The 14679-nt window shown below is 56.5% G+C and overlaps 3 protein-coding genes across 3 annotated transcripts; 2 read left to right on the top strand and 1 right to left on the bottom strand.

The window, feature by feature from the left end:
• Positions 1-53: 53 nt before the first annotated feature.
• Positions 54-482, bottom strand: BDW47DRAFT_130222 (Aminoacyl-tRNA synthetase; the record flags this gene model as incomplete). The annotated part of the gene is made up of 1 exon (XM_024817071.1): positions 54-482. A coding segment is annotated over one exon (429 nt), but the record flags the coding sequence as incomplete, so codon positions are not given.
• Positions 483-4889: 4407 nt separating this feature from the next.
• Positions 4890-8832, top strand: rat1 (5'->3' exoribonculease Dhp1). The gene is made up of 5 exons (XM_024811757.1): positions 4890-5499; positions 5570-5847; positions 5902-6027; positions 6084-7867; positions 7936-8832. The coding sequence occupies exons 1-5, from the start codon at positions 5193-5195 to the stop codon at positions 8591-8593; spliced, it is 3153 nt and encodes a 1050-aa protein (XP_024667129.1). The 5' UTR covers positions 4890-5192; the 3' UTR covers positions 8594-8832.
• Positions 8833-9180: 348 nt separating this feature from the next.
• Positions 9181-14293, top strand: BDW47DRAFT_114578 (pentafunctional protein ARO1). The gene is made up of 2 exons (XM_024814683.1): positions 9181-14092; positions 14184-14293. Exons 1-2 carry the CDS (start codon positions 9431-9433, stop codon positions 14250-14252), a joined length of 4731 nt encoding a protein of 1576 aa, XP_024667128.1. The 5' UTR covers positions 9181-9430; the 3' UTR covers positions 14253-14293.
• The last annotated feature ends 386 nt before the right edge of the window (positions 14294-14679 follow it).

Here is a 14679-nt window from a genome sequence, read left to right as displayed (position 1 = left end):
AAAAAAAAAAAAAAAAAAAAAAAAAAGCATATGGAACCCAGGTAAGACCATACCTTGTAATCATTGTCAAAATCAATCCACCGACCAAGTCTCTCGACCGTCTGACGCCACTCAGTCGCGAATCTCATCACAATCGCGCGACACTCCTCGTTATACTTCTCAATTCCAAGCTTCTCAACGGCCTCCAAGCCCGACATGCCCAACTTCTTATCAATCTCATACTCAATGGGCACACCGTGCGTATCCCAACCAAACCGACGCTCAACATAGTGGCCCTTCATCGACCAATACCGGGGGATAATATCCTTGATAGTTGACGCCAACAGGTGACCATAGTGAGGCAGGCCAGTTGCGAACGGAGGGCCATCGTAAAACGTGTAGGGCTTGCGGCCTTCGGACAGCTCAACCTGTCTCCGGAAGGCGTTGATCTCCCTCCACCTGCTGAGGATGGCCTCCTCCTCACGGGGAAAATCAATGGACATGACGGGCGAGCGTGGCGGGTCGTGACAATCGTGTGCGATCTTCCGTAGAGAGGGGAATGGAATGGACCGCGGGGTAAAGTTCGATAAAAAAGATGGTCGGGAAAGTTGACTCATCCGCCGACCGAAAACGAGCCAATCAGTGTGGCGGCCCTGCCTGGCGGTATCGGATATGCATTTTCGTTATTTGGTAGAGAGGATGAGGCTGGAATTGATGATCTAAGTTGTTGGTATACTTGTCTAGTCTGAATGACTAGGGTTTATGATATGGAAAAAAACTGAGAGACGTTCATCACCTTCGTGCAGTCCATCGGACTCAATATTGTGAGGGCCATTGTAAAGACCAACCAGTATGAGCCGTGTCTATGCGAAATGTGACTAACTACGACAGTGAGATGCAGACGAAGTAAAGGGGAAATGACAAGGCTTTTCTGAGTCACAATGCAAAAAATGTCTTGGAGAATGCGTATATACCCGGTAGTTCCTCATGAATCATCTTCCTCCTCGTCCTCCTCTTCATCCTCATCCTCGTCCTCCGACACTTCCTGTCCGAGATCTTTCAGGCGTTTCTAGAATTCAATGAGTCATGTGCATGCAAAAGTAGAAGAAAGAATAGAAAGAAAGCAGTGACTCACCTTGTCCTCATTCCTCTTCGCCTCCAAGTCCCCGAAGACGATCAACAGATCCTCCAGCTCGGATTGCGCACCTTGGCGGGCCTCCTCTTTCTCCTTGGTCTCGGATTGGGCCTTCTCCAGTTGCTGGCGTGCTTCCTCCAGAACTTTGGCAGATCGCTGTGCGTCCGCCTCCATCTGAGCGAGCTTACTTTCCGCCTCTTTGGCCCGCTTTTCAAAGGCGGAAGACTGGGAGGAAAGCTCGTCACGGATGCCCTGGGCATCTTGGGTCGACTGGTTCTTTGCTCCGTCGAGTTCGGATTGTAGCTTATCGTTCGCGGACTGTAGCTCGGTAGATTCGGATTGGTGCTTCTCGAGATCGGACTGTAGACTCTGCTTCGCGGACTTCAAGTCGCCAACCTCTTTTTGGTGCTGTTCGACTTCGGACTGTAGTTTCTGGTTCGCAGACTTCAGCTCGCCAAACTCTGCTTGGTGTCGTTCGAGGTCGGAGTATAGCTTCTCATTCGTAGACTTCAAGTCAGCGAGCTCCGTCCGATGCTCTTGTTGAACACGGTCAATCTCGGATCGCAGGCTCTTGATCGTTTCGCTGAGGTCGTTCACCTCGCGGGCATGTCGGTCTTTGCTGTCATCGGTTCCGGATTGGATGGTGTGGATGGTGTTGTTAAGTTCGGAAACTTGAGCCGCATGCTGTTCCCTGGCCTTGTCCGCATCGGACTTCAGAGTCTCGATCGTCGCCTGCAGGTCAGCAGACGCGCTGGCATGCTGTTCCTTGGCTCGAGCAAGTTCCGTCTCTACCGCGTGTAGCCTCTTCTGGAGATCAGACACCTCCGCGTCGTGGTGTTCCTTCACCCGGTGGCTTCTGCGCTCGTACTCCGCAGACGTATCTTTCAGCTGTCGGTCGATCGCTCGGAGCTGCTCATCATGTTGTCGCAGTAATTCGTTCTGCGCGTTCTTCTGTTGCTCCTTAAGCAGGTGCATCTCGTGCTCGTGGGATTTCTGCGCAGACTCGTGCAGCTGTTGGAACCGAGACGACTCCATCGTCCCCGACTCCTTCGATTTCCTGTGCTCGAGCTGCTCGTGTTCGAATCTATTCTGCAGCGCAACCAGGTCCGCTTCCAGTTTCTGCATGGCCTGCGTCTTGTCCTGGAGATCCTCCCGGAGCGAATCGACCATCTCCCGCGAGATGCCTCGCTGGATACCGTTCGTGATAACGGAGATCTCGAGCCCGGGCTCGCGGTCAATCGCGCGGATCATACGCCCAAAGTGGTCCTTGAGGAAATCGACAAACGTGCTGTCGAAGAAGATATCAGGGAGTCCGCCCTCGTAGTGAGGCCCGACGGTCTGAGGCAGCACCTCGAAATCCCGAATCGCGGGGCACTCTCGGAACCGCTTGATCTTGTCGATATACTGCTCTCGGCCCAGTTGTTCGGTCAATAGCTTGTGCAGGATCTTGCGGGGGATGGGGGAATCCTTCGAGGAGAATTCGTAGATGATCCCCAGGAGAAACGTGCAAAGGCCGGACAGAAGCACATTCGAGGCTAATCGGTGCTTAATCTCTTGCAGTAGAGTCTGTATAGTGCTGCCCTCCCCGAGGAGATCGTTAACAGCGTCTGGCTCTTCAAAAAGCCAGCCACAGAGGAGCATCAGGTATCCCAGAGAGATCCGCTCGTCATCGCCGCGCTGCATGCCCGTAATTAAATTGCCCACGATCAATTGGATACACGTGACAACCTCTTCACCCTCATCCGCGTTGCCCTCGGTCACTTCCATGGCGACCGCCTTTGCTTCGGTGTTCTCAAAGAGCAACTGAAGCATCAGCACGGATGCCATCCAGGTTTGATACGGATCGGCATTTCGTCGAAGCTCCGGGGGGGTGAGCAAGACAGACAGGATATTCGGAATATCGTCCTGACCGCTCACGTGTCCGTTGATCGCTCTCCGCAAGACATGGATCCGGATCCCCGAATGGCTGGAAAAGAAGGACTTGATGCACTCGCACGCCGCAAGGCGTGCATCGAGGAGTTGGATTGAGGCCGGCTCCAGGCTGAGCTTCAGCAGCGCTTCGATGACATTAATCTGCTGGGGCTTCGGGGCCGCATCGCCGTTGACAGCATCCAGGCTGGTAGGCGCCGGACCCCAGACCACCTCAACGTCGCCAAATCTCTCCTGGAGTGGCTGATTGCTGCGGATCAAATCGGCGCACGTGGCAAGCGCCTTCGATGTAACGCTCACATTGAAGCGCTGGCTGAAGGCTGTGCTCAGGACCTGCTCCATCACCCCGTTGTTCCAGAACGCCATCTGGTTGACCGGAGTGTTGATCCCACCCTTGACCAAGAAAAGCTGGATGATAACCATCAGCCCCCAGATATTCTTGTCGCGATGGGCCAGCGTCCACTCGGGGGCCTGTTCCTCAGCCGGCTGCTCGTAATTCACATCGGCGAGAAGCTTGGTGATTTTCTTGACGCATCCCGTCTCTCGAAAGTAGGACTGGTTGGAGATATTCAGGCGTAGGAGGGTAGCGAGTAAGGTGAGACAGTCTTCGACGACTTCTGATCCGTGTGTGAGAGCCCCTTCTGTCTCTATCATGGAGAATATGAGCTCAAAGGCGTTCTCAAAGGCGACTAGTTTCTGGAACTCTTCGGAATCCGGCGTCAACGCGATGAGGAGCAGTAGCGCCTCTACAAGATCACCCAATTATCAGCAAAACAGAACATTTCCATGACCATCTTTATCTTCCTCAAACCCACCATTGCGTACGGGTTCCCGAGCATCTCCCAGCGCACTGACGAGCCTCGGGATGCCCAGCGGTGCCGTCAAGATGCATTCCTGTGTTCTCTCCGGTCGCGCACTCGAGATCTGGAACATCAATTGCAAAGAATATAGTCGCGAGTAGAAGTCCTTGGTATCCAAAAGGTCGAGGAGGGAGGTGATATTGTCTTGTCGCTTTCGCGCCGTTAGCAAAGAACAACGCATCCATCCCGCCCAACAGCCAACCACGTACCTGAGTAAACTCATCGGACAACCAGAGCGCGATCTCCTCGGAGGCTTCTGGCTACAAACCCTTGTCAGTACACTCGATCGGCATCCTCCGTAGAAAAACCACATACACTCCCCTCATCCGGAGAAAACAGCATCAACAGCGTCTCCAGCACCACCTTGAGCGTGTCCACATCCTCCCGGTCATTTCGGAGGCAACTGATCAACGGTCGCAGCGCGCCCGATGCCACCGACGCTGGATAGACCTTGGCGAAACTCCTCAATCCCTGGATGGCCGCCCGACGATCTTCCAACAGGGTGGCACTCTGGATCCGACCGCTCAGCGTATCAATGGTCTCCGAGGCCGATTGTTTGGCCGGAGCCTGAGACTCAAGGATTCGAAACATCGCACTTGTTAGGTCGTAATATCATGGTCACCGCCGGTCGCGGGCGTATAAATCGACAGGCATGGAATGCGCAATGGGTGAAAAGTAAGGTCAGTAGTAGGTAAGTAGCAGATCAACCATATGAGTTGTTAGTAAAGAACGGGGAAGCTAAGTCAGTTAATAGTTACCTGTTAACTAAGAGTATCAGCGGGAAGACAGCGAATCATCCGTAGCAAAACAGTTCCTGTCTCCACTTCCTCTAAGCACTCCCACTATTACTACCTTATTAGGGTCTAAGGTAAGCTACCAGAGTGCCAGACAGACTCCAATCCGGAACTCGCGACAAGAGAAGCGCCGAAGACCCGTGGAATTTCTCCATCGCGATCCCGACTTATCGCATCAGAGAATTCATTGATCTTCCTTCTACTTCCCAACTACTCCACCAGTTCTCGGGGGCTTTTTTTCGGCCTTTTTCTTTTCTTGTTCTTTTGAAGAATTATATTATTTTTTACCTGCAGGTCGCATGGGGATCATCTCATAAATCCTGATAACACTTGAATCTTTCTTATCCTAAGTCAAGGTTTATCGAGACGGCCGTCAGCATCCCGCGCGAACATATCCGGCAGCCCATGGAGCGCTTTAACAAGAGTGCCTTTTAGTTTTATTACATCGATCGCTACCGCTCACCGTCGGATTTATAGACTCTTCTGATCGCCAAGATGGGTGTTCCGGCTTTGTTCAGATGGCTCTCCAACAAATACCCCAAGATCATTTCCTCAGTGATCGAGGAGCGTCCTTATGAGGTCGACGGGGAGGAGATTCCGGTGGACGCCACCGGTCCCAACCCGAATGGAGAGGAGATGGATAATTTGTACTTGGATATGAACGGTATCGTTCATCCTTGTACCCATCCAGAAGGCAAACCGCCCCCGGAGAATGAGCAGGAGATGATGGTCGAGATCTTCCGCTACACGGATCGCGTGGTGAACATGGTCCGCCCTCGGAAGCTCCTCATGATTGCTGTTGGTATGAACCCCGTCGATCCTGGGATTGATGTGTTGTGGGAAATGATAGCTGACGCGATGGAATGATGTAGATGGTGTCGCCCCGCGCGCAAAGATGAACCAGCAACGTGCACGTCGATTCCGTTCCGCCCAGGAGGCCAAGGAGGCGGATGAGAAAAACGAGGAGTTCCAGAAGCTGCTGGCGAAACAGAACGCCAACAAGGTCGACCACGATATCCAGGAACAGGTCATCAAGAAGACATGGGATAGCAATGTGATCACCCCGGGTACGCCGTTCATGGATATTCTGGCGGCATCCTTGCGCTACTGGATTGCCTACAAGCTCAACACGGATCCCGCGTGGGAGAAGGTATGTTCTTTTCACGCGATTGCTTAGAGGCGTCGTTCTAACTGATGGATGTAGATGAAAATCATCATTTCCGACGCGACCGTCCCCGGAGAAGGAGAGCATAAGATCATGGAGTTCGTCCGATCGCAGCGATCCTCCCCCGACCACGATCCGAACACCCGCCATGTGATCTACGGCTTGGTAAGTTGCGTGCGATGTACTGTACCTCACCCACTGGAGCTAACATGAATTCTCAGGATGCAGATCTGATCATGTTGGGTCTCGCCACGCACGAACCGCATTTCCGAGTGCTGCGCGAAGACGTCTTCTTCCAGGAGTCTAAACCACGCACGTGCAGAATTTGCGGTCAACCGGGCCACAAGGCAGAGGAATGCAGAGGGCAGGCGAAGGAGAAGAATGGCGAGTTCGATGAAAAGGGGAAGGGCACTGCCCTCAAGCCCTTTATTTGGCTCCACGTCTCCATCCTCCGCGAGTATCTTGCCGCCGAGCTTTTCGTTCCGCACCAGAAATTCCCCTTCAACCTGGAGCGCGCGTTGGATGACTGGGTCTTCATGTGTTTCTTCGTAGGAAACGATTTCCTCCCGCACTTGCCGTCCTTGGACATCCGGGAGAATGGTATTGACACCCTGATCGCGATCTGGCGGGACAACCTCCCGCTGATGGACGGTTACGTGACGGAGGATGGACATGTCAATTTCCCGCGCGTCCAGTTAATCTTGCAAGGGCTCGCCAAGCAAGAGGATGCCATCTTCCGCCGTCGACGACAGGGCGAAGAACGGAGGGCGGCGAATGAGAAGAGACGTAAGGACGAAGAGAAAGCCCGAAATGAGGAGCGGTCGAAGCGTCGGAGACGGAGCTCCCCGAGTTACGATTCGCAGGAGCCACTCTCGGGCCCGCGGGCCCGAGGCGGCGGAGACAACGCCGCTCCCAGCGGGATCGAGCTCATCACCCCGGCCCGTGGGGAACTGCCCCGGCAGACGCGAGAGCTCACTCAGAGCATGGTGGGCAGCCGCGGAGCGGTCTACAAAGCGAACGAGGCCAACAAGAGTGCCGCTGCCGTCCTGAAGAGCAGGCTGATGAAAGGCCCGCAGGAGGAGCAGCCCTCGGAGGATTCCGAGACCCCAACGGCGAATGCGGACGAGACCCCAGGCGATGACCAAGAGCCGGGCGACCCGGTGGTCCTTGGTAAACGAAAGGTCGACGAAAGCCAAAAGAATACGCCAGAGACGGCGAAGAAGGATCCCAACAACAACACTGGCGATGATGGCCTCCCACACGATACCGTCCGCCTGTGGGAGGAAGGATATGCCGACCGATACTACGAGCAAAAGTTCGGTGTCGATCCCGAAAACAAGGAATTCCGCCACAAGGTCGCGCGAGCCTATGCCGAAGGTCTGGCGTGGGTGCTCCTGTATTACTTCCAAGGGTGCCCGTCGTGGACCTGGTACTATCCCTACCATTATGCTCCCTTTGCCGCCGACTTTGTGGACATTGGGGACATGGAGGTCTCCTTCGACAAGGGCACCCCGTTCAAGCCCTATGAGCAACTGATGGGTGTCCTGCCGGCTTCGTCGAACCACGCCATTCCCGAAATCTTCCACGACCTCATGAGCAACCCGGAGAGCGAGATCATCGATTTCTATCCGGAGGATTTCGCCGTCGATCTGAACGGCAAGAAGTTCGCCTGGCAGGGTGTCGTCCTCCTGCCGTTCATCGACGAGAACCGTCTCCTAGGCGCGATGCACAAGAAATACCCCCAACTTACCGACGAGGAAAGACTCCGCAACGAGATTGGACGGGACGTCCTGTTATTGTCCGACCGGCATCCCCTTTACCAGGACCTAGTGGCCAACTTCTATTCCAAGAAGCAGGGCGATCCCAAGCACAAGCTGAACCTGCGGATCAGCGAGGGGCTGGCCGGGATCGTCGAGCGGAACGAGTCGTACATCCCGCACAGCTCCCTGGTGTCCGCCCTCGAGGGATACGGTATGCCGTCGCTGGACGAAGATCACTCTTTGATGTAAGCCTTTCTTTCCCATCCTGATCACCGTCACCATTCCGTCCGTCGTGCTAACATTAAGTTTCCAGGGTCGACTACGACGTTCCCAAGTCCAAGCACACCCACAAGTCCATGCTCCTTCGAGGTGTCAAGTTCGCGGCGCCCGCGCTCGACAATGGAGACATCCAGGCTGTCAAGAACCGCGCCCAGCATTCCGGCCGATCGTTCGGCGGAGCGCCCTTCCGCGGCGGCCGAGGTGGCCGCATGCACTACGGCGGCGGCGGCGACCGCCACAATGACCAGCACTCCAACAACGGCGGTCACAACCGTGCGAACCCCTTCGCCGCTCATCTCGATCCGAACTTCGTGCCCGGCAACAACCCCGGTGGCCAGATGATGCCTCAGGCCTGGGGTGGTGCTCCAGGAGCCGGGTCCACTGGGTTCTCTCGAGGCCCGCCGCCACCTCCCCGTGGCGGTCGCTACAATGGCTATTCCCGGGGAGGAGGCTCTTACGACGGCGGCGCATCGCAGTCGCATCCGCGGGGTGACTATTACGGTCGGGGTCAGCAGGGATATTACTCGCAGTCGCAGTCGTCGCAACAGTATCCCCAGTCCGGCTACACCGACCCTTACACCGGGCGACCCTCTCACAACTACGGTGGTCAAGGGTCCCGCGGCGGTGGATATTCCCGTGGCGGACAGGATCAATATGGCTCTCGGAATTCGGGTGGGTATGGTCGGTACTAGAGACGAAGACGTGTATATCTAGTTGATTTTCTTGCTCTTTCTTTCTTTTTTTTTATTTTGATTTTGGGAGGACACGATGCTTGCTATGACTACCATTGTTAATGGTATTTGATTACGGGTTCGATCGATTTGGTCCAACCTCGTATGAATCAATGAATCCACGAATCGCTTCATCCATCCGTGCTCAGAAATAAATAGTAAAATACGCAAAATAAAAGCACACAATAGGGGTCAAAATATAATTCGAAATAAGAACCACAAAATAAATCAAATAGTAATTATACCCATAACAATACTGTCCCTGTTCAATTATTCAACCCCATCTGTATACTGCATGGCTTACTAGAGGGCGATATCGGAGAGCGGGACCCGGTGAGTCAAGATCCCTTCTTTCTTTCTTACCCTTTCTGTCATTCTTCTATCCCTTCGCCTCATCCTCGGGACATTTACACAGTCAGATCATCTTTCGGGGTCAGCCCCATCTCACTTAGCAGTATCCAATCATCAAGCCATTGGGTAAGCCTTCACATCTCGGTGTTCTTGGCTGAAGTGATAGAGGGTCTCCCCTCCCCACCCCGCGCGCTCCAATTTTCTCCCGAGCTTCCTCTGAGTCAGTAAACCTCCGAATTACTTCTACCACCAGACCTTTCTTGTTCTCCGTCATATAGTCTTTATTGTCTGAACGGACAATTGAACTTGTTGGTGGATTATCTGGCGAGAACGGGTTACTTATACTTCCTGTTTCACAGCATGAACTGACGAGGGGAGAAAAAAATACAGTGTCCACCGCAGTCCATCCAGCTTGACCTCAGTCCCTTCCCTTACCTATTCTCTACGATGAGCGAACCGACCAAGATCAGCATCTTGGGTCAGGAGAGCATTGTCGCTGATTTCGGTCTCTGGCGCAACTATGTCGCCAAGGACCTGGTCAGTGCCTTGCCCTCTACGACCTACGTTCTCATCACCGACACCAACATCGGCTCCATCTACACCCCTGCGTTCCAGAAATCCTTCGAGGAGGCCGCCGCCGGCGTCTCTCCCTCCCCACGCCTCCTAGTCTACTATGCGCCGCCGGGAGAAGTGTCCAAGTCGCGACAGACCAAGGCCGACATCGAGGATTGGATGTTAAGTCAGAACCCGCCATGTGGACGCGATACGGTAGTCATTGCGCTGGGCGGTGGTGTCATTGGTGACCTGACGGGATTCGTCGCCTCGACTTACATGCGCGGCGTCCGTTACGTCCAGGTCCCTACGACCCTCCTCGCCATGGTGGACTCGTCGATCGGAGGCAAGACCGCGATCGACACCCCACTCGGGAAGAACCTGATCGGTGCCATCTGGCAGCCGACGAGGATCTTCATTGACTTGGATTTCCTGGAGACGCTCCCCGTGCGCGAATTCATCAACGGTATGGCGGAGGTCATCAAGACGGCCGCCATCTCGAGCGAGGAAGAGTTCACCGCTCTGGAAGACAATGCGGAGACCATCTTGACCGCGGTCCGCCGCGTGGTCCAGCCCGGTCAGCGCCGGTTCGAGGGCATCGAAGAGATCCTCAAGGCGCGCATCCTGGCATCCGCCCGCCACAAGGCCAACGTGGTGTCAGCCGACGAGCGTGAGGGTGGACTGCGCAACCTCCTGAACTGGGGCCACTCCATCGGGCACGCCATCGAGGCCATTCTCACCCCGCAGATCCTCCACGGTGAATGTGTCGCAATCGGCATGGTCAAGGAGGCGGAATTGGCCCGGCACTTGGGCCTCCTGAAGGGAGTGGCGGTCGCCCGCATTGTCAAATGCATCGCCGCCTACGGCTTGCCGACTACCGTGAAGGACGCGCGGATCCGGAAGCTGACGGCCGGCAAGCATTGCTCCGTCGACCAGGTCCTGTTCAACATGGCGCTGGACAAGAAGAATGACGGGCCGAAGAAGAAGATCGTCCTGCTGTCGGCGATCGGCCGTCCGTACGAGCCCAAGGCGAGCGTGGTCCCGAACGAGGACATCAGCGTCGTCATGGCTCCGAGCATCGAGGTGTTCCCTGGCGTCGCCCAGTCGTCCAGTGTTGTCTGCGCACCCCCGGGCTCCAAGAGCATCTCCAACCGTGCCCTGGTCCTGGCGGCGCTAGGATCTGGCACCTGCCGTGTCAAGAACCTCCTGCACTCCGACGACACCGAAGTCATGCTCAACGCCCTGGAGCGAATTGGCGCCGCGACTTTCTCGTGGGAAGAGGAGGGCGAGGTCCTGGTGGTGAACGGCAAGGGCGGAGACCTCCAGGCCAGCCCCGAGGAACTCTACCTGGGCAACGCCGGCACCGCGTCCCGATTTCTCACCACCGTCGCCACGCTAGCCACGCCGACCAGTGTCGATTCGAGCGTCCTCACGGGCAACAACCGCATGAAGCAGCGGCCGATCGGCGACCTGGTGGATGCCCTGACGGCCAACGGGGCCTCGGTCGACTATCTGGAGAAGAAGGGCAGTCTGCCTCTGCGGATTGCGGCCTCCGGGGGTTTTGCGGGCGGCCAGATTAACCTCGCAGCCAAGGTCTCCTCGCAGTACGTGTCTTCCCTGCTCATGTGCGCGCCCTACGCCAAGGAGCCCGTCACCTTGAGGTTGGTGGGCGGCAAGCCCATCTCGCAGCCGTACATTGACATGACCACGGCTATGATGCGGTCGTTCGGGATCGACGTCCAGAAGTCGACGACCGAGGAGCACACCTACCACATCCCCCAGGGTCGCTATGTCAACCCCGCGGAGTACATGGTCGAGAGCGATGCGAGTTCCGCCACCTATCCCCTGGCGATTGCCGCCATCACCGGCACGAAGTGCACCGTGCCCAACATCGGGTCCAAGTCCCTGCAGGGCGATGCGCGGTTTGCCGTCGACGTCCTCGCGCCCATGGGCTGCACTGTCGAGCAAACCGACAACTCTACCACCGTGACGGGAGTGGCCGGTGGTGCTCTGCGCCCCCTGCCCAATGTGGACATGGAGCCGATGACCGACGCGTTCCTCACGGCCTCGGTGCTCGCCGCCGTGGCCCGTGGGGACGGTGCGAATCACACCACCCGCATCTACGGTATTGCCAACCAGCGGGTGAAGGAATGCAATCGAATCAAGGCCATGAAGGACGAGCTCGCCAAGTTCGGTGTCGTCTGCCGGGAACACGACGACGGCCTCGAGATTGACGGGATCGATCGGACGACTCTCCGGCAGCCGTCTGGCGGAGTGTACTGCTATGATGATCACCGCGTGGCCTTCAGTTTCAGCGTGCTGTCGCTCGTGGCGCCCCAGAGCACTCTGATCCTGGAGAAGGAGTGTGTCGGCAAGACCTGGCCCGGATGGTGGGACACGCTGCGGCAGCTGTTCTCGGTCAAGCTGGCCGGCCGGGAGTTGAAGGAGGAAGAGGAGTCCGAGGTGGGAAGCGGTACCAACAAGGACAGCGCGTCCGTGTTCATCATCGGCATGCGTGGGGCAGGCAAGACCACCGCCGGCCACTGGGTCGGCAAGTCGCTGAACCGCGAGTTCATCGACCTCGACACCGAGCTCGAAAGCAACGAGGGCCTGTCCATCCCCGAAATCATCAAGCAGCGTGGCTGGCAAGGCTTCCGGGACGCCGAGCTGAACCTGCTGCAGACGACCATGAAGGAGCGTTCCACCGGCTACGTCTTCGCCTGCGGCGGCGGCGTGGTCGAGATGCCCGAGGCCAGAAAGCTGCTCGCCGATTACCACAAGAACAAGGGGAATGTCCTGCTGATCATGCGGGACATCCGCCAGGTCATGGACTTCCTGTCGATCGACAAGACCCGTCCGGCCTACGTCGAGGACATGATGGGCGTGTGGCTGCGCCGGAAGCCGTGGTTCCAGGAATGCAGCAACATCCAGTACTACAGCCAGCACGCGAGCGCCGGCGGACTGGCCCTGGCGTCTGAGGATTTCGCGCGCTTCCTGAAAGTGGTCACCGGCCAGGTGGACCACCTCAGCGCCCTCAAGAGCAAGCCTCAATCGTTCTTCGTGTCGCTGACCTTGCCCGATCTGCGCCCGGCCAGCAATATCCTGGAGGAGGTGTGCGTGGGGTCCGATGCGGTGGAGCTGCGGGTCGATCTGCTCAAGGACCCATCCTCAGACGGTGACATCCCCTCGGTCGACTACGTCGCCGATCAGATGTCCTTCCTCCGCAGCCACACGGCTCTACCGCTGATCTTCACCATCCGGACCAAGGGCCAGGGCGGTCGGTTTCCGGATGAGGCCCACGAGGCTGCCATGGACCTGTACCGTCTGGCGGTGCGATCGGGGTGCGAGTTTGTAGATCTTGAGATCACCTTCCCGGATGAGATGCTGCGGGCCGTGACGGAGATGAAGGGACACTCCAAGATCATCGCGTCGCACCACGACCCCAAGGGGGAGCTGGCGTGGGGCAACATGTCATGGATGAAGTACTACAACCGGGCACTCGAGTACGGCGACGTGATCAAGCTGGTCGGCGTGGCGCAGACGCTGGACGACAACACAGCGCTGCGGAAGTTCAAGACCTGGGCGGAGGAAGCTTACGAGACCCCGATGATCGGGATCAACATGGGTGACAACGGACAGCTGAGCCGCATCCTCAACGGCTTCATGACGCCCGTCTCGCACCCCAGCCTGCCGTTCAAGGCCGCTCCGGGCCAGCTCTCGGCCGCCGAGATCCGCCGCGGCCTGTCGCTCCTGGGCGAGATCAAGGCGAAGAAGTTCGCCATCTTCGGCAACCCGGTCTCGGCATCGCGTTCGCCCGCCCTCCACAACACGCTCTTCCAGCAGAACGGGCTCCCGCACGAGTACACGCGTCTGGAGACCTCCCAGGTCGCCGACGTGCGGGAATTCATCCGGTCGCCGGACTTCGGCGGCGCGTCGGTCACCATCCCGCTCAAGCTAGACATCATGCCCCTGCTCGACGAGATCGCGCCCGAGGCAGAAGTCATCGGCGCAGTGAACACCATCGTCCCGACCAACGGACGTCTCATCGGCTACAACACCGACTGGCAGGGGATGACACGATCGCTGCGCAACGTCGGCATCTACGGGGCCAACGGCGACGACAGCGCGATCGTCATCGGTGGCGGCGGGACAGCCCGCGCAGCCATCCACGCGCTCCACCAGATGGGCTACTCGCCCATCTACGTCGTGGGGCGGTCCGCCGCCAAGCTGCAGGGTATGGTGGCGACATTCCCCACCAGCTACAACATCCGGGTTGTGGAGAACAACGAGCGGCTCGAGACAGTGCCCCGCGTCGCGGTGGGGACCATCCCGGCGGACAAGCCGATCGACCCGGCGATGCGGGAGGCGCTGTGCCACATGTTCGAGGACGCGCAGAAGCTAGACGCGGCTGTTATGAACCAGGGCCAGAAGGCGCCGCGGGTGCTGCTGGAGATGGCTTACAAGCCGGCTGTGACGGCGCTGATGCAGTTGGCGAGTGATGCGGGATGGACGACGATTCCGGGGTTGGAGGTATTGGTTGGGCAGGGAGTCTACCAGGTATTTCCCTCTCCTTTCTTTGTTTCTTCCTTTACCTCATTCTATTGTTTCTTTGGTTTCCCCTATTTTACAAATCACTAACAAATGACAGTTCCAACACTGGACGGGGATCTCGCCTGTGTACGAGGATGCGCGCGCGGCGGTGATCGGGTCGTCATGAGGATGACATTACATGCATGATTCAACAAAAGCGTATACTCAGATGACTAGATTAGTGGTTAGAACAATGTTTATGGCTCTTTAGTATAAAGAGTGGATATAGTAGAGTAGATAGTACAAGTAGTAGGGTATTCCACCCCCCACCAACAGACCAAAATAGGTAGAGAAAAACAGTCGGTAGCAGAATACGGCATTAAATACAACTAGCATAAATCTCTACCTAGACTACTATTTAGGCAGGACATAGAAAATACTGAGGTAGAAGATAGTCCATCCATGAAGTCTCAGACAACAGAAAGAAAGGGAGGAATGATTGGGCATCAATGGAAGGGGGTCTAGACTCCGACCGGAGAAATCCCACAGTGCTAACTTAGAACCAGGTCCGCGAAGTCTAGACCTTTTTTCATTTTTTTTTTTTTTTTTTTTTT

The sequence above is a fragment of the Aspergillus candidus genome (genome assembly GCF_002847045.1).
Source record: "Aspergillus candidus strain CBS 102.13 unplaced genomic scaffold BDW47scaffold_115, whole genome shotgun sequence".
NCBI lineage: Eukaryota > Fungi > Ascomycota > Eurotiomycetes > Eurotiales > Aspergillaceae > Aspergillus > Aspergillus candidus.
Note: the sequence above shows the minus strand (reverse complement) of the source record. Positions and strands in the feature narration are given on the sequence as shown.